This window comes from Oncorhynchus clarkii, unplaced genomic scaffold, assembly GCF_045791955.1.
Source record: "Oncorhynchus clarkii lewisi isolate Uvic-CL-2024 unplaced genomic scaffold, UVic_Ocla_1.0 unplaced_contig_5646_pilon_pilon, whole genome shotgun sequence".
Classification (NCBI taxonomy): Eukaryota; Metazoa; Chordata; class Actinopteri; order Salmoniformes; family Salmonidae; genus Oncorhynchus; species Oncorhynchus clarkii.
In genome coordinates, this window is record NW_027258006.1 from 62,501 (window position 1) to 87,260 (window position 24,760).

The 24,760-nt window shown below is 43.9% G+C and overlaps 1 protein-coding gene across 1 annotated transcript in view; it reads right to left on the reverse strand.

Moving 5' to 3' along the window:
• Nucleotides 1-24,760, reverse strand: part of LOC139394477 (dynein axonemal heavy chain 6-like) — a 157,658-nt gene that overhangs the window by 58,904 nt on the left and 73,994 nt on the right. Inside the window, exons 42-52 of the mRNA XM_071142548.1 lie at nt 15,672-15,893; nt 15,187-15,334; nt 14,077-14,234; nt 12,744-12,875; nt 8,470-8,641; nt 6,958-7,104; nt 5,574-5,647; nt 5,252-5,406; nt 3,973-4,204; nt 3,037-3,189; nt 506-646 (exon numbers count right to left, since the gene is read on the reverse strand). Coding sequence (XP_070998649.1) covers nt 506-646; nt 3,037-3,189; nt 3,973-4,204; nt 5,252-5,406; nt 5,574-5,647; nt 6,958-7,104; nt 8,470-8,641; nt 12,744-12,875; nt 14,077-14,234; nt 15,187-15,334; nt 15,672-15,893 — 1,734 coding nt within the window. The remainder of the gene's footprint in view (nt 1-505; nt 647-3,036; nt 3,190-3,972; nt 4,205-5,251; nt 5,407-5,573; nt 5,648-6,957; nt 7,105-8,469; nt 8,642-12,743; nt 12,876-14,076; nt 14,235-15,186; nt 15,335-15,671; nt 15,894-24,760) is intronic.

Below are 24,760 nucleotides of genomic sequence, written 5' to 3' on the forward strand. Positions count from 1 at the left end.
GTGTGTTTGACAATCCACTAATTAGACAGAAATACACACACAGAGACAGAGAGAGGCAATCCCCCACACGCAGAGACAGAGAGAGGCAATCCCCCACACGCAGAGACAGAGAGAGGCAATCCCCCACACGCAGAGACAGAGAGAGGCAATCCCCCACACGCAGAGATAGAGATAGAGAGAGAGAGAGAGAGAGAGAGAGAGAGAGAGAGAGAGAGAGAGAGAGAGAGAGGCAATCCCACACACGCAGAGACAGAGAGAGGCAATCCCCCACACGCAGAGATAGAGATAGAGAGAGAGAGAGAGAGAGAGAGAGAGAGAGAGAGAGAGAGAGAGAGAGAGAGGCAATCCCACACACACACAAAGACAGAGAGAGAGACAGAGAGACAGAGAGACAGAGTTGGAGAGAGGCAATCCCACACACACAGAGACAGAGAGAGACAGAGAGAGAGACAGAGAGAGATAGAGAGAGGCAATCCCACACCCACAGAGAGCGTAATGTCCTGACCTGTACAAACCAGTCGATGGTGCAGCAGTTGACCAGAGAGGGGAACATACGACAGCGGGACCTGAAGGCATCTCCTACAGGACTCATACACAACACAATGTGCAGCTTCTCTCTGACCCGAGAGATGAAGAACTGGAACACCTAACACACACACACACACACAGGTTACACACACAGGTTACACACACAGGTTACACACACAGGGAGACACACAGGGAGAGACATACAGGTTACACACACAGGGAGACACACACAGGGAGAGACATACAGGTTACACACACAGGAAGACACATACAGGTTACACACACAGGGAGACACACACAGGGAGAGACATACAGGTTACACACACAGGGAGAGACACACAGGTTACACACACAGCGAGACACACACAGGGAGAGACACACAGGTTACACACACAGCGAGACACACACACATCTATAGAAATGCATTCAAGCAAACGCATACAAATGAACTCATGCAAACAGACTCACTGTATAGTCAAGTGCCAAATTCAAACTGTCTAACACATGAGAGGAAATCAATTGAGTGTTGTTTAGACTGAGGCCAAAGTCAGTGTAATTAAAGTGAAGGGGTCAGAGTTCTGGAGGTGTCCAGAGCCTGCTGCTCTGCCTTGTTGACAGACTACTGCTGGGACACTTCATATAGGACCTTAACAAGACACGAGACACTACACTGAATCCTACTGGGATGAATAGCTCAATATGAACACATACATCAATACATACAGTACATTACGTTTTGAATGAATAGCTCGCTGGATATATGTCTAAATACATGTATAAATATTAATGAATGATACTGTCATGACGTTGCCCTGTTGGGGGAGGTTTATGACCCCCCCACATAAATCTCCCCCTTTTTCTGTCCACTCTACAGACTCTTGGAAAGCCCTGTTGTTAACATATAGAGAGTATGGAAACATCAAAAGGTTGGGGAAAAGAACCATCTTTGTGTAATGCAACCAGTTGAAAGTGTCCGTTGGTACTTAAAGAATGATGTCAGATCAGTTGTTGTCTGGGACATTATATCTGATGACAGGACGACATAAACTGTGTCTTGTATCACATTATAGTTATCAGATTCACATGGAATTGTTGTGCAATTTAAATGTTTAAATATGAAACTATTTGTGAAAAGATGACATGTCATTTTAGCTTTTAAAATTAGAGAATTGTTTTCTTAAGTAAAATATGCTCAATCAGTGGCGACGCACCACGTGAATAGGTATTGGTTGGAAACGATGAAGCAATCCCTATTCTACATTACTATAAGAGCCCCCGTGACCCAATTCACGGCGAACTAAGCCAACCTCAGCGTGAGCTCTGGTTGCGAATGGTTGAATGACTACAACCTAACAAAATTAACATTGTGTTCCTGATGATGTGAGGACTGATGTCCATACGTCCAGAAGGGTGAATTTCAACGTAGAGGTAGCGATCGCCATGCTGGAAGGATGAATTTGAATACACCAGCCAGAATATAGCATGAGCTTAGTATGGCAACTTGGTATGAACTTTGAACTCTTATTCACTGAAGAAGTGATACATCCTAGATGTTGAGTCATCAGCAGCAGCTGTAAACGTGCGTGGGCTAGGAAAGGACGGACAATCTCTTCAGAACGACAGGGTACCACATCGTATCCGTTCTACCACACGACGACAGACTACAACGTATCCGCCCAGAAATATTATTCAAAGGACAAGGGAGATCTCTGCTGGGCAACCCAGCTTTCCATCTTCGACCAAACTATCGAAGCGCAGCTCAGAGAAAATATAATTCTTGCATTTTCCTTTTCCGAATGGGCGGTTATTTAGAATGCATAATATTCTGTTTTTACGATAGCATAGCTTCATAAGGTCCGATAGAGACCCAATTATTTTGTTCCTCAGTCTTTCCGCGCTTTCATTCAAACCCAACCCCCTTTCTTTGTGTAACCAACCGTCATATCAGTTCCGTCCGCTAAGGACTTTTTCTTGTATGACATAATTAGTAATCAATGTATGATGCAGCCTGTGCATATGTCATTCTGTGTGATTAGTTAGGTATTTAGTAAATAACTAATTAAACCAAATTTTGTATTGCTGATTCAACTTGTCAACCAGGGTTCGCGAAGATAACCAATCATTTTACGACGTTCAGATGAGACTGAATAAGGTGACGATTAATAATTGACTGCTGTTGATATAAAAGATTACCAGGTCTTTAAGAGTGTATTCAGAAGACAACAGCTCTATAAACATTCTTCCGTGGTGCCCCGACTTCCTTGTTAATATATTTACATGATTAGTTTAATCAGGTAATATTAATTACAGATAATTGATTTTATAAAATAACATGTCATATCATTTAATCCATAGTAAAGACACGACAGTACATACATAAATATTACACATGTACTTATTATATTTAACCTTTATTTTGACAGGGAGTAAAGGTCTCTTTTACAGAGGAGCCCTGTAATTACAATTCTATATTGAGTGTTCTATGAGTGAGTGTGTACTCTACCGTACCTCGTCTCGGTTTCCCTCATTGATGCCGGCCTCCTTGGCTCTGGGCCGTGTGGCAGCCAGGACCTGCTCCAGATCATCCTTCTCAAACAGGTTGGGCACCTCTCCACTGTTCAACATGTTGTTAATGTCCTCTAGGAACTCCTCCACCACGATCTGATGAACAATAATACACACATGCAATGGAGGAGGGATGGAAACGTGCCTGAGAACTGAAGACCGAAGCTATAGCTTCCAGGGCTAATGCCTCGGCTTCTGCTCAGTGGGGTAATGAGGTGATGAGTCACAGAGGTGGCATGGTTTGGCAAGCAGATGGTCACAGATAAACACTGGCCATAGCTACTTCATTAGCTGTCTGGTACAGTCTTTATGGAGGAACCTGCTATCTGCCCATCACATAGTCTCCATAAATACTACTGTCTGGTACAGTCTTTATGGAGGAACCTGCTATCTGCCCATCACATGGCCTCCATGCACACACACCTGTACTTGCAAACTCTCCCCTCCTCGCCCCCCTCTTCCCCTCCCCTACCTGTGTGTCAGTGAAGTGGAACACCATGTCCTCTCCCCCCTCTTCCCCTCCCCTACCTGTGTGTCAGTGAAGTGGAACACCATGTCCTCTCCCCCCTCTTCCCCTCCCCTACCTGTGTGTCAGTGAAGAGGAACACCATGTCCTCTCCCCCCTCTTCCCCTCCCCTACCTGTGTGTCAGTGAAGAGGAACACCATGTCCTCTCCCCCCTCTTCCCCTCCCCTACCTGTGTGTCAGTGAAGAGGAACACCATGTCCTCTCCCCCCTCTTCCCCTCCCCTACCTGTGTGTCAGTGAAGTGGAACACCATGTCCTCTCCCCCCTCCCCCCTCCCCCCTCTCCCCCCTCCCCTACCTGTGTGTCAGTGAAGTGGAACACCATGTCCTCTCCCCCCTCTTCCCCTCCCCTACCTGTGTGTCAGTGAAGAGGAACACCATGTCCTTGCCCTCCACCCCAGCCATCTTGAACAGTCGTCTCAGGTCTTCATGGAAGCTGTCGTAGTTGTATCCTCGGCTCAGTTCTATCTGGAAGCAGCGCATGCCGCACATGTGGGCCGCCAGCCGCGTCAGTGACTGCTTCCCCGTGCCCCCCACGCCCACCAATAGGGCGTTACCACGCTCCTGGCGGATCATACGCGCTATCCTATAGGAACAGAAGGACTGGGTCAGGAAGTAAGCAATTTAACAAATTAAAGCATTACAAAAACACAAAAACGAACTCTTTATGGGGTTCTGGACAAAATAAGTCCACTAAATAGGGAATAGAGTGTTGTTAAGTATGTTAATCAGTTCACTAAATAGGGAATAGAGTGTCATTAAAGATGCTAATCGGTCCACTAAATAAGGAATAGAGTGTTGTTAAGTATGCTAATCAGTTCACTAAATAGGGAATAGTGTTGTTAAGTATGTTAATCAGTTCACTAAATAGGGAATAGAGTGTCATTAAAGATGCTAATCGGTCCACTAAATAAGGAATAGAGTGTTGTTAAGTATGCTAATCAGTTCACTAAATAGGGAATAGTGTTGTTAAGTATGTTAATCAGTTCACTAAATAGGGAATAGGGTGTCATTAAAGATGCTAATCAGTTCACTAAATAGGGAATAGAGTGTTGTTAAGTATGCTAATCGGTCCACTAAATAGGGAATAGAGTGTCATTAAAGATGCTAACCAGTTCACTAAATAGGGAATAGGGTGTCATTAAAGATGCTAACCAGTTCACTAAATAGGGAATAGGGTGTGATTAAAGATGCTAATCAGTTCACTAAATAGGGAATAGGGTGTGATTAAAGATGCTAATCAGTTCACTAAATAGGGAATAGGGTGTCATTAAAGATGCTAACCAGTCCACTAAATAGGGAATAGAGTGTTGTTAAGTATGCTAATCAGTTCACTAAATAGGGAATAGAGTGTCATTAAAGATGCTAACCAGTTCACTAAATAGGGAATAGGGTGTCATTAAAGATGCTAACCAGTTCACTAAATAGGGAATAGGGTGTCATTAAAGATGCTAATCAGTTCACTAAATAGGGAATAGGGTGTCATTAAAGATGCTAATCAGTTCACTAAATAGGGAATAGGGTGCGATTTAGGCCAAAACATCTGTACACTATATAGGGAATGGGGTACAATTTCGAATGCATTCACTGCACTAATTAGGGAATAGGGCTCCGTTTCCGAGTGTAAAATGACCTGGAGACATGTTCTACAGCGTCCTGGAAGAACACCAGCTTGGTCTCCTTGGAGAAGGTCATGTTGTAGTCATCCAGGTAGTCCTGGAGCACAGCCCTGATCTTATCTGGCTCTGTTAGGTCCTCATACAGACGATCTGCCTTCTCTGCACCCACCTAGAGGAGAGGGAGGGAGGGAGGGAAAGGGGGAGTGAGAGATGGAGGGGGGCGGGGGGGGGGGGAGACAGGAAGGATTGCGAGATAGATAGATGAATGCCGTAAATGTTAAGCGCTTTGAGCACCTGGGAAATTGATTGGATTTATAGGCTTATAGCGCATTTTACCTTGATGAAATCTCCAAATATGATGGGTTTGGTCACAAAGTAATTGGGTTCTAAATTGAAGCCAAAATATTTGCCTGAAAGAAGAAGAAGGGAAAGATATTTAAAGAGTTGCTATTCATAGCTCAACAATTGTGGGACGTTTCAGATAAGGACATTGAAATGGCTTTCAAACTTAATATGTCAAAACACTGCTTAGTGAGAGGCTAAACTCTGAAAGTTCAAACTAGCCGTCTAGGTTCTATTAAACTCTGTGTTATGTTCTTACTGGCCGTCTAGCTCTAGGTTCTATTGAACTCTGTGTTATGTTCTTACTGGCCGTCTAGGTTCTATTACACTCTGTGTTATGTTCTTACTGACTGTCTAGCTCTAGGTTCTATTGAACTCTGTGTTAGGTTCTTACTGGCCGTCTAGGTTCTATTGAACTCTGTGTTATGTTCTTACTGGCCGTCTAGGTTCTATTAAACTCTGTGTTATGTTCTTCCTAATCGTCTAGGTTCTATTAAACTCTGTGTTACGTTCTTACTAACTGTCTAGGTTCTATTAAACTCTGTGTTATGTTCTTCCTAATCGTCTAGGTTCTATTAAACTCTGTGTTATGTTCTTACTGGCCGTCTAGGTTCTATTAAACTCTGGGTTATGTTCTTACTAACTGTCTAGGTTCTATTAAACTCTGTGTTATGTTCTTCCTAATCGTCTAGGTTCTATTAAACTCTGTGTTACGTTCTTACTAACTGTCTAGGTTCTATTAAACTCTGTGTTATGTTCTTCCTAATCGTCTAGGTTCTATTAAACTCTGTGTTATGTTCTTACTGGCCGTCTAGGTTCTATTAAACTCTGTGTTATGTTCTTACTAACTGTCTAGGTTCTATTACACTCTGTGTTATGTTCTTACTGGCCGTCTAGGTTCTATTAAACTCTGTGTTATGTTCTTACTGGTCGTCTAGGTTCTATTAAAATCTGTGTTATGTTCTTACTAACCGTCTAGGTTCTATTAAACTCTGTGTTACGTTCTTACTGGCCGTCTAGGTTCTATTAAACTCTGTGTTACGTTCTTACTGGTCGTCTAGGTTCTATTACACTCTGTGTTATGTTCTTACTGGTCGTCTAAGTTCTATTACACTGTGTGTTATGTTCTTACTGGCCGTCTAGGTTCTATTACACTCTGTGTTATGTTCTTACTAACTGTCTAGGTTCTATTACACTCTGTGTTACGTTCTTACTGGCCGTCTAGGTTCTATTACACTGTGTGTTACGTTCTTACTGGTCGTCTAGGTTCTATTACACTCTGTGTTATGTTCTTACTGGTCGTCTAGGTTCTATTAAACTCTGTGTTACGTTCTTACTGGTCGTCTAGGTTCTATTACACTCTGTGTTATGTTCTTACTGGCCATCTCAGAGACAATGGTGTTGAAGTAGGTTTTGTCTTCGTTGTTGATGAGGCGGTCGTGGAACACTCTCTGACACTCGTGACAGAACAGACGGAATATCCCAGTCTGATCCCTCACCGTGCCTGGCTCACACTGCAACATACCTGGAGGACAAACAGACAGAGGGAGGGAGAGAGAGGGAGAATGAGAGAGAGGTGAGAGGAGGGAGGGAGGAGTGGGGAGAGAGGAGGAGGGAGGAAAGTAAAGAGGCAGGGAGGGAGAGAGAGAATGAGAGAGGGAGGTGGAGGGAGAGAGAGATGGAGGGGAGGGGGGAGAGGGAGTGGGGGAGGGGGGAGGTGAAGGGAAGAGAGAGGTAAAGAGGCAGGGAGGGAGAGGGAGAGAGAATGAGGAGGGAGGTGAAGGGAGGGAGAGAGGGGGGTGAAGGGAGGGAGAGAAGTGGAGGGAGGAGAGATGAGAGAGAGTGGGAGGCAGGGAGGAGAGGGAGCGGGGGAGGGAGGAAGGTGAAGGGGGGAGGGAGGGTTAGATGGATTTAACATGATTTATTTACGACCAGAGAATAATAAAACATGATTCAACTTGGTGGTTCTCACCCTGCAACCTTAACACATGAAGAAGTAAAGAAAGTCTAATATCTGCTGTTGACACATCCCTGTTGTTATCAATGTTATGCAACGCTAGGGATGCTTTAGGAGATATGATGGGTCGGACACACCAGAGGATCCATGTTCAAGTCTTGTTAGAAAGTTGAGGGCATTAATGTGACCACGCTCGCCCTCAGCAAGAATGGGGGCTGGGTTGGCCTTATTCGCCTTGGGTAAGTATTAATGCTGGTGTGTGTATGTGAGTGTATGTGTGTGTGTTTACGCTCGCTGGTGTGTGTGTGTCGTTGTGTGTGTGTGTGTTCTGCATGGTGACTCCCTAGCGGGGGTCAGGGAGCAGTAGTCACTTCAACTCAGGCCTCTCTGCTCTGATGATGGTTGTGAGGCTGCTGGGTAGAGGACTGGTACTGTCTCTGTCTGGACTTCAGGCTACAACCAAGAGCATCTCAGTCCATCAGCTACTTTAATAACTTACAAATGAATAAGCCAAGACAAACTTTCTCACCCTGGACACACTTGGAGAGGTCCCTGAGGTTGAAGACGTAGTGTGTGTGTGTGTGTCTCACCCTGGACACACTTGGAGAGGTCTCTGAGGGTGAAGACGTAGTGTGTGTGTGTGTGTGTGTGTGTGTGTGTGTGTCACCCTGGACACACTTGGAGAGGTCCCTGAGGTTGAAGACGTAGTGTGTGTGTGTGTGTGTGTCTCACCCTGGACACATTTGGAGAGGTCCCTGAGGTTGAAGACGTAGTGTGTGTGTGTGTGTCTCACCCTGGACACATTTGGAGAGGTCCCTGAGGTTGAAGACGTAGTGTGTGTGTGTGTGTGTGTGTGTGTGTGTGTCTCACCCTGGACACACTTGGAGAGGTCCCTGAGGTTGAAGACGTAGTGTGTGTGTGTGTGTGTCTCACCCTGGACACACTTGGAGAGGTCCCTGAGGTTGAAGACGTAGTGGGACTTGGCTGGTGTAGGCAGGAGGTCCACAGACATGCGGTGGTAGATCTCTACTGCTGCGTCTACGATGCTGCCTGCTGAAGACCTCACCGCCTGGGGGAACTCACTGAGGAAACCACTGAGGATGGCCTGGAGGGGGAGAGACCGTTTCAACAGAGAGAGTTAAGCGTACGTGGGCTTGAATATGCCCTTGAGGAGAGAGGGCAGACTCAAGACACACACGTGATTGTGTGTGTGTGGTCTTGTTGTTCTGAATCCCCCTAAAGTCCCCACAAGGATAATAAAACAAGGCAAATTCTCCCTCGTGGGGACATTTCCCACATCCCCATGAGGACAAAGGCTATTTTAAGATTAGGGGTTAAGTTTAGGGTTAGAATTAGGGTTAGAATTAGGGTTAGAATTAGGGTTAGAATTAGAGTTAGAATTAGGGTTAGAATTAGGGTTAGAATTAGGGTTATAATTAGAGTTAGAATTAGGGTTAGAATTAGGGTTAGAATTAGGGTTAGAATTAGGGTTAGAATTAGGGTTATAATTAGAGTTAGAATTAGGGTTAGAATTAGGGTTAGAATTAGGGTTATAATTAGAGTTAGAATTAGGGTTAGGGTAAGGCGTTAGTGGTTAGGTTTATGAGTTAGGTGTAGGGTTTGGGTTAAGGTTAGGGGTTAGGTTTAGGGTTAGAATTAGGGTTAGGGTAAGGCATTAGTGGTTAGGTTTAGGAGATAGGTGTAGGGTTTGGGTTAAGGTTTAGGGTTAGAATTAGGGTTAGTGGGTAGAATTAGGGTTAGGGTAAGGCATTAGTGGTTAGGTTTAGGAGATAGGTGTAGGGTTTGGGTTAAGGTTTAGGGGTTAGGTTTAGGGTTAGAATTAGGGTTAGTGGGTAGGATTAGGGTTAGGGTAAGGCATTAGTGGTTAGGTTTATGAGTTAGGTGTAGGGTTTGGGTTAAGGTTAGGGGTTAGGTTTAGGGTTAGAATTAGGGTTAGGGTAAGGCATTAGTGGTCAGGTTTAGGAGATAGGTGTAGGGTTTGGGTTAAGGTTTAGGGGTTAGGTTTAGGGTTAGAATTAGGGTTATAATTAGAGTTAGAATTAGGGTTAGGGTAAGGCGTTAGTGGTTAGGTTTATGAGTTAGGTGTAGGGTTTGGGTTAAGGTTAGGGGTTAGGTTTAGGGTTAGAATTAGGGTTAGGGTAAGGCGTTAGTGGTTAGGTTTATGAGTTAGGTGTAGGGTTTGGGTTAAGGTTAGGGGTTAGGTTTAGGGTTAGAATTAGGGTTAGGGTAAGGCATTAGTGGTCAGGTTTAGGAGATAGGTGTAGGGTTTGGGTTAAGGTTAGGGGTTAGGTTTAGGGTTAGAATTAGGGTTAGGGTAAGGCATTAGTGGTCAGGTTTAGGAGATAGGTGTAGGGTTTGGGTTAAGGTTAGGGGGTTTTGAATGTAAATCAAAAAAAAAAAAAAGGATTTTGAATGTAAATCAATTATAGGTCCCAACGAGGATAGAAAAACATGTGTGAGGATAGTTGATATGTAATTAATTAAGGGGCTGTGCGGGAGAGGACATGACGATAGTCGATCTGTAATTAAACTACCACAGCTTGTTAAGGGCTGTGAGGGAGAGGACATGACGATAGTTGATCTGTAATTAAACTACCACAGCTTGTTAAGGGCTGTGAGGGAGAGGACAGTCATGACGATAGTTGATCTGTAATTAAACTACCACAGCTTGTTAAGGGGCTGTGAGGGAGAGGACATGACGATAGTCGATCTGTAATTAAACTACCACAGCGTGTTAAGGGGCTGTGAGGGAGAGGACATGACGATAGTTGATCTGTAATTAAACTACCACAGCTTGTTAAGGGCTGTGAGGGAGAGGACATGATGATGGTCGATCTGTAATTAAACTACCACAGCTTGTTAAGGGGCTGTGAGGGAGAGGACAGTCATGACGATAGTTGATCTGTAATTAAACTACCACAGCTTGTTAAGGGGCTGTGAGGGAGAGGACATGACGATAGTCGATCTGTAATTAAACTACCACAGCGTGTTAAGGGGCTGTGAGGGAGAGGACATGACGATAGTTGATCTGTAATTAAACTACCACAGCTTGTTAAGGGCTGTGAGGGAGAGGACATGATGATGGTCGATCTGTAATTAAACTACCACAGCTTGTTAAGGGGCTGTGAGGGAGAGGACATGACGATAGTTGATCTGTAATTAAACTACCACAGCTTGTTAAGGGCTGTGAGGGAGAGGACATGACGATAGTCGATCTGTAATTAAACTACCACAGCTTGTTAAGGGGCTGTGAGGGAGAGGACATGACGATAGTCGATCTGTAATTAAACTACCACAGCTTGTTAAGGGCTGTGAGGGAGAGGACATGACGATAGTCGATCTGTAATTAAACTACCACAGCTTGTTAAGGGGCTGTCAGGGAGAGGACATGACGATAGTCGATCTGTAATTAAACTACCACAGCTTGTTAAGGGGCTGTGAGGGAGAGGACATGACGATAGTCGATCTGTAATTAAACTACCACAGCTTGTTAAGGGGCTGTGAGGGAGAGGACATGACGATAGTCGATCTGTAATTAAACTACCACAGCTTGTTAAGGGCTGTGAGGGAGAGGACATGATGATGGTCGATCTGTAATTAAACTACCACAGCTTGTTAAGGGGCTGTGCGGGAGAGGACATGACGATAGTTGATCTGTAATTAAACTACCACAGCTTGTTAAGGGCTGTGAGGGAGAGGACAGTCATGACGATAGTTGATCTGTAATTAAACTACCACAGCTTGTTAAGGGCTGTGAGGGAGAGGACATGACGATAGTTGATCTGTAATTAAACTACCACAGCTTGTTAAGGGGCTGTGAGGGAGAGGACATGACGATAGTTGATCTGTAATTAAACTACCACAGCTCTTTAAAGGGCTGTGAGGGAGAGGACATGACGATAGTTGATCTGTAATTAAACTACCACAGCTTGTTAAGGGGCTGTGAGGGAGAGGACATGATGATAGTCGATCTGTAATTAAACTACCACAGCTTGTTAAGGGGCTGTGAGGGAGAGGACATGATGATGGTCGATCTGTAATTAAACTACCACAGCTTGTTAAGGGGCTGTGAGGGAGAGGACATGACGATAGTCGATCTGTAATTAAACTACCACAGCTCTTTAAGGGGCTGTGAGGGAGAGGACATGACGATAGTCGATCTGTAATTAAACTACCACAGCTTGTTAAGGGGCTGTGAGGGAGAGGACATGACGATAGTCGATCTGTAATTAAACTACCACAGCTTGTTAAGGGGCTGTGAGGGAGAGGACAGTCATGACGATAGTCGATCTGTAATTAAACTACCACAGCTTGTTAAGGGGCTGTGAGGGAGAGGACATGACGATAGTTGATCTGTAATTAAACTACCACAGCTTGTTAAGGGGCTGTGAGGGAGAGGACATGACGATAGTCGATCTGTAATTAAACTACCACAGCTTGTTAAGGGCTGTGAGGGGGAGAACTTGACGATAGTTGATCTGTAATTAAACTACCACAGCTTGTTAAGGGGCTGTGAGGGAGAGGACATGATGATAGTCGATCTGTAATTAAACTACCACAGCTTGTTAAGGGGCTGTGAGGGAGAGGACATGATGATGGTCGATCTGTAATTAAACTACCACAGCTTGTTAAGGGGCTGTGAGGGAGAGGACATGATGATGGTCGATCTGTAATTAAACTACCACAGCTTGTTAAGGGGCTGTGAGGGAGAGGACATGACGATAGTCGATCTGTAATTAAACTACCACAGCTTGTTAAGGGGCTGTGAGGGAGAGGACATGACGATAGTTGATCTGTAATTAAACTACCACAGCTTGTTAAGGGCTGTGAGGGAGAGGACATGACGATAGTCGATCTGTAATTAAACTACCACAGCTTGTTAAGGGCTGTGAGGGAGAGGACATGACGATAGTCGATCTGTAATTAAACTACCACAGCTTGTTAAGGGGCTGTGAGGGAGAGGACATGACGATAGTCGATCTGTAATTAAACTACCACAGCTTGTTAAGGGGCTGTGAGGGAGAGGACATGAGGAGAGAAAAGACAAGAGGGTTTGGAGACAGGGGGTTAAAAGGTCATATTAGGGTTAGGAACTGAGGTTGGAGGTTAAGTCTTGACCTTGAAGATCTGTTTGAGACTGTGCTCTTAGAGCAGGGTTTAGTTGTCAGAGGTCAGGGGTTACTCACATTGAAGATCTGTTTGAGGCTGTGTTCGGAGGGAGTGGGCAGACACAGCATGCTGAAGTGGCGGATGAAACGAGGGGTCACCGGGTTACGGCCCCCTCCAGGCGGAGCGCAGGCCGCCGCGATCGTCATGTCCTGCAGAGAGAAAGAGAATGAGAGAGAAGAGGGGAGGAACGGGGGAGAGGGGGGTCGAAAGGAAGATTTGGCACAGAAAAAATATTTCCTACCAACACATTTTCATATGTATTTAAACCCTCATATTTTCAGATGTATTTGAACCCTCACATTTTCATATGTATTTGACCCTCATATTTTCATATATATTTAAACCCTCATATTTTGAAACCTCATCGATTTCGTCTTTTATCAATATTACATTTGACTTTCAGTTTGAAGAACCTCCACCCGGGCCAGAATGTTTAGCTAAAGTTAAGTTAAACTTCAGAATGAAACCCTGTTTGGATTAGAAAATATTGACATGCTCTTGGTTCTGTATTCCCTGTGTGTGTGTGGGTCTGTGTGTGTGTGTGCGTGTGTGTGTGTGTGTGTGTGTGTGTGTGTGTGTGTGTGTGTGTGTGCGTGTGTGTGTGTCTGCATATGACCTTGTGTGACTACTCTGGTTGCTGTATTGACATGGTTGTCTGTCGTCTGTCTGCATGTGGTGGAAACACATTTACACCCAGTACACGTTCAGATCTCAACAAACAGAATAACTGATTCTGTGAATAATTGTGCTATTGGAAACTAATTACTGTGTGCTGACCATTCACAACAATAACAAAAGACTAAAACAAACACATTGTACTGTGGCAGAAAAACGGACCCTATCAGTTCCTGGACCTGGGCCTCCAATCTACTATGGACCTCAGACCATCCCTCTGTCTGAATACTAAACAAGTCAAAGTTTTCACTGACCACAAACATAAAGTCACTTCATTTTCTCAGACTTCAAAATAACGACTGGAGCAGAATACACTCAATGTTTCACCTCATATCCTCTAGCCCAGACAAGATGAGACTCTGTCTACATATTGAACAAGACTGTGTGTGTGCGGTGTGTGAGTGTGTGTGTGTGGTGTGTGGTGTGTGTGTGTGTGTGGTGTGTGTGTGTGTGGTGTGTGGTGTGTGGTGTGTGTGGTGTGTGGTGTGTGTGTGTGCATGGTGTGTGGTGTGTGGTGTGTGGTGTGTGGTGTGTGTGGTGTGTGGTGTGTGTGTGTGGTGTGTGGTGTGTGGTGTGTGTGGTGTGTGGTGTGTGTGTGTGCATGGTGTGTGGTGTGTGTGTGTGCATGGTGTGTGGTGTGTGGTGTGTGTCGTGTGTGGTGTGTGGTGTGTGTACCTGGATCTCCTTCCAGAAGAACTTATCTCGGTCGTAGAAGCCGTGGAAGTCCTGGAACTGTCTGAGCAGTTCTATTGGCGGCTGGGAGCCGTAGGTGTCCAATTTAGGCATGTTCAGATCATCCACAAAGATCACTATCTTTCTGTTACCAGGAGCACCTGACATGAAGAGGAGGGATGGAGGACATGAATAACACTTCGCTAAGTAGGCCTATCAGTTCTTGTTACCAGGGTGATCTGTAACATTGCCTGGGTGATGTATAACCACCATGTTGTGCTAGGAGGCCAACAACATATGAACCCAGGACCGTGTTTGGGAGACCCTGTTCTCGCACCTCTCCAATATCATTCCTGTCTCTTTCCTCTTACGTCTCTCAATCTCTCTCTCACCCAGAACGTGTTGCTAGTTACCGTATCTCTACCCCAATATTACTCTCTCTCTCTCTCTCTCACCCAGAACGTGTTGCTAGTTACCGCATCTCTACCCCAATATTACTCTCTCTCTCTCACCCAGAACGTGTTGCTAGTTACCGTATCTCTACCCCAATATCTCTCTCTCTCTCTCACCCAGAACGTGTTGCTAGTTACCGCATCTCTACCCCAATATTACTCTCTCTCTCTCTCACCCAGAATGTGTTGCTAGTTACCGTATCTCTACCCCAATATCTCTCTCTCTCTCTCTCTCTCTCTCACCCAGAATGTATTGCTAGTTACCGTATCTCTACCCCAATATCTCTCTCTCTCTCTCACCCAGAATGTGTTGCTGTGAACCGTATCTCTACCCCAATATTACTCGCTCTCTCTCTCACTCTCTCTCTCTCACCCAGAATGTGTTGCTGGTTACCGTATCTCTACCCCAATATTACTCTCTCTCTCTCTCTCTCTCTCTCTCTCTCTCTCTCTCTCTCTCTCTCTCTCTCTCACCCAGAATGAGTTGCTAGTTACCGTATCTCTACCCCAATATTACTCTCTCTCTCTCTCTCTCTCTCACCCAGAATGTGTTGCTAGTTACCGTATCTCTACCCCAATATTACTCTCTCTCTCTCACCCAGAATGTGTTGCTAGTTACCGTATCTCTACCCCAATATTACTCTCTCTCTCTCTCTCTCACCCAGAATGTTCTTCCTCTTCTTCTCCAGTTTGGACTCGATCATCTCCTGTGTTCTGGCCGAGGTGGTCTGGGCTGAGAAGTTGATATAGACGGGAACATAGCCTCCTTTCTCCTGGACACTGTTCAGAAGACCACGGGCCACCACAGACTGACACACACACAGAGAGAGACAAGAGAACACACTGAGGAATGCATAGGGTTAACAGTGAGTGTTAGATGAATTGCATGATAAATGTGTTTTTCTCCACAAAGTCCAGCTAATACAACGAGTAAGAGATGCCTCTGACAAGCACTGGTGCAGGGCAACATTATGGAAGGTTGAAATATCAACATGTCAGAAGATATCCAAGGAGCAGTCTAGAGTAGTTTAGGTAGGTAGGTAGGTAGGTAGGTAGGTGGGTAGGTGTGTGTGTGTGTGTGTGTGTGTGTGTGTGTGTGTGTGTGTGTGTGTGTGTGTGTGTGTGTGTGTGTGTGTGTAACCATACCTTTCCTACTCCGGTGATGCCGGTGAAGAGAACAGAGTGTCCTACAGACAGCAGCTTCTCCATCAGGTAGCCATAACGCACTGTGTCGGTGGTGGGAACCAACATCTCAAAGAAGGGCAGTTCCTTGTTGTACCTAAAGGAGGGGATGATCCTCTCCCACGGCTCCAGACGCTTGTGGTTGAAGTCCATGAACACACTCCACAGGTCCCCCGAGCTGGGCAGCTACACACACACAATATAGACAAATACAGTGACACATACTAGCATATACTCACACACACAGGGTTGATAGTATTTACTGTCCCTAAGTCATACAGATCTAACAGGGTTGATAGTATTTACAGTCCCTAAGTCATACAGATCTAACAGGGTTGATAGTATTTACTGTCCCTAAGTCATACAGATCTAACAGGGTTGATAGTATTTACTGTCCCTAATTCATACAGATCTAACAGGGTTGATAGTATTTACTGTCCCTAAGTCATACAGATCTAACAGGGTTGATAGTATTTACAGTCCCTAAGTCATACAGATCTAACAGGGTTGATAGTATTTACAGTCCCTAAGTCATACAGATCTAACAGGGTTGATAGTATTTACTGTCCCTAAGTCATACAGATCTAACAGGGTTGATAGTATTTACAGTCCCTAAGTCATACAGATCTAACAGGGTTGATAGTATTTACTGTCCCTAAGTCATACAGATCTAACAGGGTTGATAGTATTTACTGTCCCTAAGTCATACAGATCTAACAGGGTTGATAGTATTTACAGTCCCTAAGTCATACAGATCTAACAGGGTTGATAGTATTTACTGTCCCTAAGTCATACAGATCTAACAGGGTTGATAGTATTTACAGTCCCTAAGTCATACAGATCTAACAGGGTTGATAGTATTTACTGTCCCTAAGTCATACAGATCTAACAGGGTTGATAGTATTTACTGCCACTAAGTCATACAGATCTATCAGGGTTGATAGTGTTTACTAAGTCATACAGATCTAACAGGGTTGTTAGTATTTACAGTCCCTAAGTCATACAGATCTAACAGGGTTGATAGTATTTACAGTCCCTAAGTCATACAGATCTAACAGGGTTGATAGTATTTACTGTCCCTAAGTCATACAGATCTAACAGGGTTGATAGTATTTACTGTCCCTAAGTCATACAGATCTAACAGGGTTGATAGTATTTACTGTCCCTAAGTCATACAGACCTAACAGGGATGATAGTATTTACTGTCCCTAAGTCATACAGATCTAACAGGGTTGATAGTATTTACTGTCCCTAAGTCATACAGATCTAACAGGGTTGATAGTATTTACTGTCCCTAAGTCATACAGACCTAACAGGGTTGATAGTATTTACTGTCCCTAAGTCATACAGATCTAACAGGGATGATAGTATTTACTGTCCCTAAGTCATACAGATCTAACAGGGTTGATAGTATTTACTGTCCCTAAGTCATACAGATCTAACAGGGATGATAGTATTTACTGTCCCTAAGTCATACAGATCTAACAGGGATGATAGTATTTACTGTCCCTAATTCATACAGATCTAACAGGGTTGATAGTATTTACTGTCCCTAAGTCATACAGATCTAACAGGGTTGATAGTATTTACTGTCCCTAAGTCATACAGATCTAACAGGGTTGATAGTATTTACTGTCCCTAAGTCATACAGATCTAACAGGGTTGATAGTATTTACTGTCCCTAAGTCATACAGATCTAACAGGGTTGATAGTATTTACTGTCCCTAAGTCATACAGATCTAACAGGGTTGATAGTAATAATGTTTCATATAGTCTAACACGGGAAATGTCATGATGGAAGCAGGTAGACAAATCCATGTCAGGATGAAACAGTTTGGTGGTCAGAACGCCATTAAAGGGTGCAGGCCTGTGTGTCTCTATGTTTAGGTAACTGATGCCTGGAGAGGCCTGTGTGTCTCTATGTTTAGGTAACTGATGCCTGGAGAGGCCTGTGCTCTTAGTTGTTGACTGTGTTTTCACCGCCCTGCGCATGTGTTCTGCAGTGTGTGACCAAACCTCAAGATGGTAGGCTAAATGTTACTAGAACCTCCCCCCTGCAGTGTGTGAGAGTTTGTGTTCCTCCCCCTGCAGTGTGTGAGAGTTTGTGTTCCTCCCCCTGCAGTGTGTGAGAGTTTGTGTGCTGTGTTTGTCCCCCTGGACTTGGTGTTCTGCTGTTCGAGGTGTGTGGGTGCGTGTGGTTTGTTTACTGTCAGCGAGAGCCAGCCACCAACTCCAAGGCTAGCGGGCACGGAAACTGGCACACATATCATTACACACACACAGGGATATTAATGTGTACACAATGCCCCCTAACTCCACAGTAGATAGGAATGTGAACGGGTACATAATGGCCCTAACTCCACAGTAGATAGGAATGTGAATGGGTAGATAATGGCCCATAATTCCACAGTAGATAGGAATGTGAATGGGTACATAATGGCCCCTAACTCCACAGTAGACACGCATAATAATGTGTCCATATTGGCCCATAACTCCACAGTAGACAGGAATATTAATGTGTACACAATGGCCCCTAACTCCACAGTAGACAGGAATATGAATGGGTACATAATGGCCCCTAACTCCACAGAAGACAGAGCGACACATGAGTTATCCCCAGAGACAGACTTCACCAGCCTTGTGTTGGTGTCTGGGGGTGTGTGTGCATGCACGTTTAGATCCTCCAGGACAAATCATCTCTGTTAGTTATGGACCATAACACATTCAGCCTTCACCCTTTCTCCCTCACACTCTCTCACTCCACTAACAGGTAAATGATGCATATTCTACTCCTCCACGGACTCACTCAAGGAATACAACATTCTATCCATCATTACACTGTTACAACCCAGGGGACACTTCCAGAACAGGAAAGTAGAGAGTTCCTATTGGATATCATTACTGTGATACCAACCAATGGCAACCATAGTCTCCATTGATGGCATGATGAAATACATTGAAAGTTCTCAGCAGGTATATGAAATCTCCTTCTCTTCCAGCCTCGTTCACCTGCTGTCCTTATTTCTGAGGGGACAGACAGAGGTTTTCCTACCAAAACCTTTAGAGATGTTCATTTCAATATGTTCATATCCATCTACTAAAACGGCCTTTACAGCACATGTTTTTGTTGCACATATCCAATTGATAAAAACAACTGAATACACTTATAATTGGTAGCAGTCTTTGTCAGATGTTGATAATTGGTAGCAGTCTACAGATTGAATTGATTCCACAGGTAAGGCCTATTTGATTTTAAACCCTTTCAGAGGACTTAAAGAGTGACTGAACGCACCGATTCAGCAAGTGTTTATCTGTTGCTTATGAAGAAAAATGTCAGTCTTGGAGGTGTGGATTGATGTGGCAGTTACTGATGTTTGTCCCCCATGAGACACCGTGGGAACAAAGCCAGTATCACTTTCTAAAAAGAGTCAGAATGAATTTAAGATAACTCAAGAAATCTGTCATTAATTTAGACGTTTTTGCAAAGGAGCATTTAGTCGCGGAAGTTTACATCTACCTAAGGTGTTTGATGCAGTAGGATATTTATCAATACATCTACCTAAGGTGTTTGATGCAGTAGGATATTTATCAATACATCTACCTAAGGTGTTTGATGCAGTAGGATATTTATCAATACATCTACTTCAGGTGTGTGATGCAGTATGATATTTATCAATACATCTACCTCAGGTGTGTGATGCAGTATGATATTTATCAATACATCTACCTCAGGTGTGTGATGCAGTAGGATTTTTATCAATACATCTACCTCAGGTGTGTGATGCAGTATGATATTTATCAATACATCTACCTCAGGTGTGTGATGCAGTATGATATTTATCAATACATCTACCTCAGGTGTGTGATGCAGTAGGATATTTATCAATACATCTACCTCAGGTGTGTGATGCAGAATGATATTTATCAATACATCTACCTCAGGTGTGTGATACAGTATGATATTTATCAATACATCTACCTCAGGTGTGTGATGCAGTATGATATTTATCAATACATCTACCTCAGGTGTGTGATGCAGTATGATATTTATCAATACATCTACCTCAGGTGTGTGATGCAGTATGATATTTATCAATACATCTACCTCAGGTGTGTGATGCAGTATGATATTTATCAATACATCTACCTCAGGTGTGTGATGCAGTATGATATTTATCAATACATCAACCTCAGGTGTGTGATGCAGTATGATATTTATCAATACATCTACCTCAGGTGTGTGATGCAGTATGATATTTATCAATACATCAACCTCAGGTGTTGGGTGCAGTTTTTCATAAGTAAAAAAATGTGCGACGTGTTGTCTTGTGTAAACAAAGTCCGACCCGCTGTGCTACTGGACAGGACTGTCTCACTGTGTTCTGCTGTATCAATGGATAGACCATAATCACCACAGCTGTTTATCCTGTGCTACTGGGCAGGACTGTCTCACTGTCTGTGTTCTGCTGTATCAATGGATAGACCGTAATCACCACAGCTGTTTATCCTGTGCTACTGGGCAGGACTGTCTCACTGTGTTCTGATGTATCAATGGATAGACCGTAATCACCACAGCTGTTTATCCTGTGCTACTGGGCAGGACTGTCTCACTGTCTGTGTTCTGCTGTATCAATGGATAGACCGTAATCACCACAGCTGTTTATCCTGTGCAACTGGACAGGACTGTCTCACTGTCTGTGTTCTGCTGTATAAATGGATAGACCATAATCGCCACAGCTGTTTATCCTGTGCTACTGGGCAGGACTGTCTCACTGTCTGTTTTCTGCTGTATCAATGGATAGACCATAATCACCACAGCTGTTTATCCTGTGGTAGTGGGCAGCTGTTTATCCTGTGGTAGTGGACAGCTGTTTATCCTGTGGTAGTGGGCAGCTGTTTATCCTGTGGTAGTGGGCAGCTGTTTATCCTGTGGTAGTGGGCAGCTGTTTATCCTGTGGTAGTGGGCAGCTGTTTATCCTGTGGTAGTGGGCAGCTGTTTATCCTGTGGTAGTGGGCAGCTGTTTATCCTGTGCTACTGGACAGGACTGTCTCACTGTGTTCTGCTGTATCAATGGATAGACCATAATCACCACAGCTGTTTATCCTGTGCTACTGGGCAGGACTGTCTCACTGTCTGTGTTCTGCTGTATCAATGGATAGACCATAATCACCACAGCTGTTTATCCTGTGCTACTGGGCAGGACTGTCTCACTGTCTGTGTTCTGCTGTATAAATGGATAGACCATAATCACCACAGCTGTTTATCCTGTGGTAGTGGGCAGCTGTTTATCCTGTGGTAGTGGGCAGCTGTTTATCCTGTGGTAGTGGACAGCTGTTTATCCTGTGGTAGTGGGCAGCTGTTTATCCTGTGGTAGTGGGCAGCTGTTTATCCTGTGGTAGTGGACAGCTGTTTATCCTGTGGTAGTGGACAGCTGTTTATCCTGTGGTAGTGGACAGCTGTTTATCCTGTGGTAGTGGACAGCTGTTTATCCAGTGGTAGTGGGCAGCTGTTTATCCTGTGGTAGTGGGCAGCTGTTTATCCTGTGGTAGTGGACAGCTGTTTATCCTGTGGTAGTGGACAGCTGTTTATCCTGTGGTAGTGGGCAGCTGTTTATCCTGTGGTAGTGGACAGCTGTTTATCCTGTGGTAGTGGGCAGCTGTTTATCCTGTGGTAGTGGACAGCTGTTTATCCTGTGGTAGTGTGCAGCTGTTTATCCTGTGGTAGTGGACAGCTGTTTATCCTGTGGTAGTGGGCAGCTGTTTATCCTGTGGTAGTGGGCAGCTGTTTATCCTGTGGTAGTGGACAGCTGTTTATCCTGTGGTAGTGGACAGCTGTTTATCCTGTGGTAGTGGGCAGCTGTTTATCCTGTGGTAGTGGACAGCTGTTTATCCTGTGGTAGTGGACAGCTGTTTATCCTGTGGTAGTGGACAGCTGTTTATCCTGTGGTAGTGGACAGCTGTTTATCCTGTGGTAGTGGGCAGCTGTTTATCCTGTGGTAGTGGGCAGCTGTTTATCCTGTGGTAGTGGGCAGCTGTTTATCCTGTGGTAGTGGACAGCTGTTTATCCTGTGGTAGTGGGCAGCTGTTTATCATGTGGTAGTGGACAGCTGTTTATCCTGTGGTAGTGGGCAGCTGTTTATCCTGTGGTAGTGGGCAGCTGTTTATCCTGTGGTAGTGGGCAGCTGTTTATCCTGTGGTAGTGGGCAGCTGTTTATCCTGTGGTAGTGGGCAGCTGTTTATCCTGTGGTAGTGGGCAGCTGTTTATCCTGTGGTAGTGGGCAGCTGTTTATCCTGTGGTAGTGGGCAGCTGTTTATCCTGTGGTAGTGGGCAGCTGTTTATCCTGTGGTAGTGGACAGCTGTTTATCCTGTGGTAGTGGGCAGCTGTTTTTCATGTGGTAGTGGACAGGTGTTTATCCTGTGGTAGTGGGCAGCTGTTTATCCTGTGGTAGTGGACAGCTGTTTATCCTGTGGTAGTGGGCAGCTGTTTATCCTGTGGTAGTGGGCAGCTGTTTATCCTGTGGTAGTGGACAGCTGTTTATCCTGTGGTAGTGGACAGCTGTTTATCCTGTGGTAGTGGGCAGCTGTTTATCCTGTGGTAGTGGGCAGCTGTTTATCCTGTGGTAGTGGACAGCTGTTTATCCTGTGGTAGTGGGCAGCTGTTTATCCTGTGGTAGTGGACAGCTGTTTATCCTGTGGTAGTGGGCAGCTGTTTTTCATGTGGTAGTGGACAGGTGTTTATCCTGTGGTAGTGGGCAGCTGTTTATCCTGTGGTAGTGGACAGCTGTTTATCCTGTGGTAGTGGGCAGCTGTTTATCCTGTGGTAGTGGGCAGCTGTTTATCCTGTGGTAGTGGACAGCTGTTTATCCTGTGGTAGTGGACAGCTGTTTATCCTGTGGTAGTGGGCAGCTGTTTATCCTGTGGTAGTGGGCAGCTGTTTATCCTGTGGTAGTGGACAGCTGTTTATCCTGTGGTAGTGGACAGCTGTTTATCCTGTGGTAGTGGACAGCTGTTTATCCTGTGGTAGTGGACAGCTGTTTATCATGTGGTAGTGGGCAGCTGTTTATCCTGTGGTAGTGGACAGCTGTTTATCCTGTGGTAGTGGACAGCTGTTTATCCTGTGGTAGTGGACAGCTGTTTATCCTGTGGTAGTGGGCAGCTGTTTATCCTGTGGTAGTGGGCAGCTGTTTATCCTGTGGTAGTGGGCAGCTGTTTATCCTGTGGTAGTGGACAGCTGTTCATCCTGTGGTAGTGGACAGCTGTTTATCCTGTGGTAGTGGGCAGCTGTTTATCCTGTGGTAGTGGGCAGCTGTTTATCCTGTGGTAGTGGACAGCTGTTTATCCTGTGGTAGTGGACAGCTGTTTATCCTGTGGTAGTGGGCAGCTGTTTATCCTGTGGTAGTGGGCAGCTGTTTATCCTGTGGTAGTGGGCAGCTGTTTATCCTGTGGTAGTGGACAGCTGTTTATCCTGTGGTAGTGGGCAGCTGTTTATCCTGTGGTAGTGGACAGCTGTTTATCCTGTGGTAGTGGACAGCTGTTTATCCTGTGGTAGTGGACAGCTGTTTATCCTGTGGTAGTGGGCAAGTGGCATTGTGGAAATCAAAATAAATGTTTTTGACTAATGTCGATGTTACATATGCAGATTTTAACGAGAGAAGTTGGTTCTCGAGTTCAGTTCGGCTTGAAAGAGAAAATTCTAGCCAGGCAGAAAGGGTCTGGTCCTAGTTCTTGCCCATGGAGTTTCAGATAAGAACATCTTACCTTAGAAGAAAACAGGACAGAATCCCCATTCCCCAGTTACACCTCTGTAGCCTGCTAATACTAGCTAGCACCTGGCGAGGAGTGTTGGCCTTCAGTAATATGTATGGCAGTCAGGGCAGGTTATGTTGGACCCTGGTAATAGATAAAGCTTTGAACCTGTCTGGAAATGCAGTTTTTTTTTAAATGCAGCCTTCTGATGGTATGGAAAAGAAAACAGTATATAGTGTGTCTCTCTCCCCCTGTGTGTGTGATGAGCACGGTATGCTGTAGATGATTATAATTCTGACTATGACGATGATGATTATGATTCTGACTATAATGATGATGATGATAATTATGAATATAATGATGATGATGATGAGGATGATGATAATTCTGACTATAATAATGATGATGATAATTCTGACTATAATGATGATAATTCTGACTTTAATGATGATGATGATGATAATTATGAATATAATGATGATGATGATCATGATGATAATTCTGACTATAATGATGATGATGATTATAATTCTGACTATAATGATGATGATGATAATTATGAATATAATGATGATGATGATTATAATTCTGACTATGATGATGATGATGATAATTCTGACTATGATGACGATGATGATTATGATTCTGACTATAATGATGATGATGATAATTATGAATATAATGATGATGATGATAATGATAATTCTGACTATGATGATGATGATGATTATAATTCTGACTATAATGATGATGATTATAATTCTGACTATGATGATGATGATGATGATAATTCTGACTATAATGATCATGATGATAATTCTGACTATAATGATGATGATGATAATTCTGACTTTAATGATGATGATGATGATAATTATGAATATAATGATGATGATGATCATGATGATAATTCTGACTATAATGATGATGATGATGATAATTCTGACTATAATGATGATGATTATAATTCTGACTATAATGATGATGATGATAATTCTGACTATAATGATAATGATGATTATAATTCTGACTATGATGATGATGATTATAATTCTGACTATAATGATGATGATGATTATAATTCTGACTATAATGATGATGATGATTATAATTCTGACTATAATGATGATGATGATTATAATTCTGACTATAATGATGATGATGATTATAATTCTGACTATGATGATGATGATGATGATAATTCTGACTATAATGATGATGATGATTATAATTCTGACTATAATGATGATGATGATTATAATTCTGACTATAATGATGATGATGATTATAATTATGACCATGATGA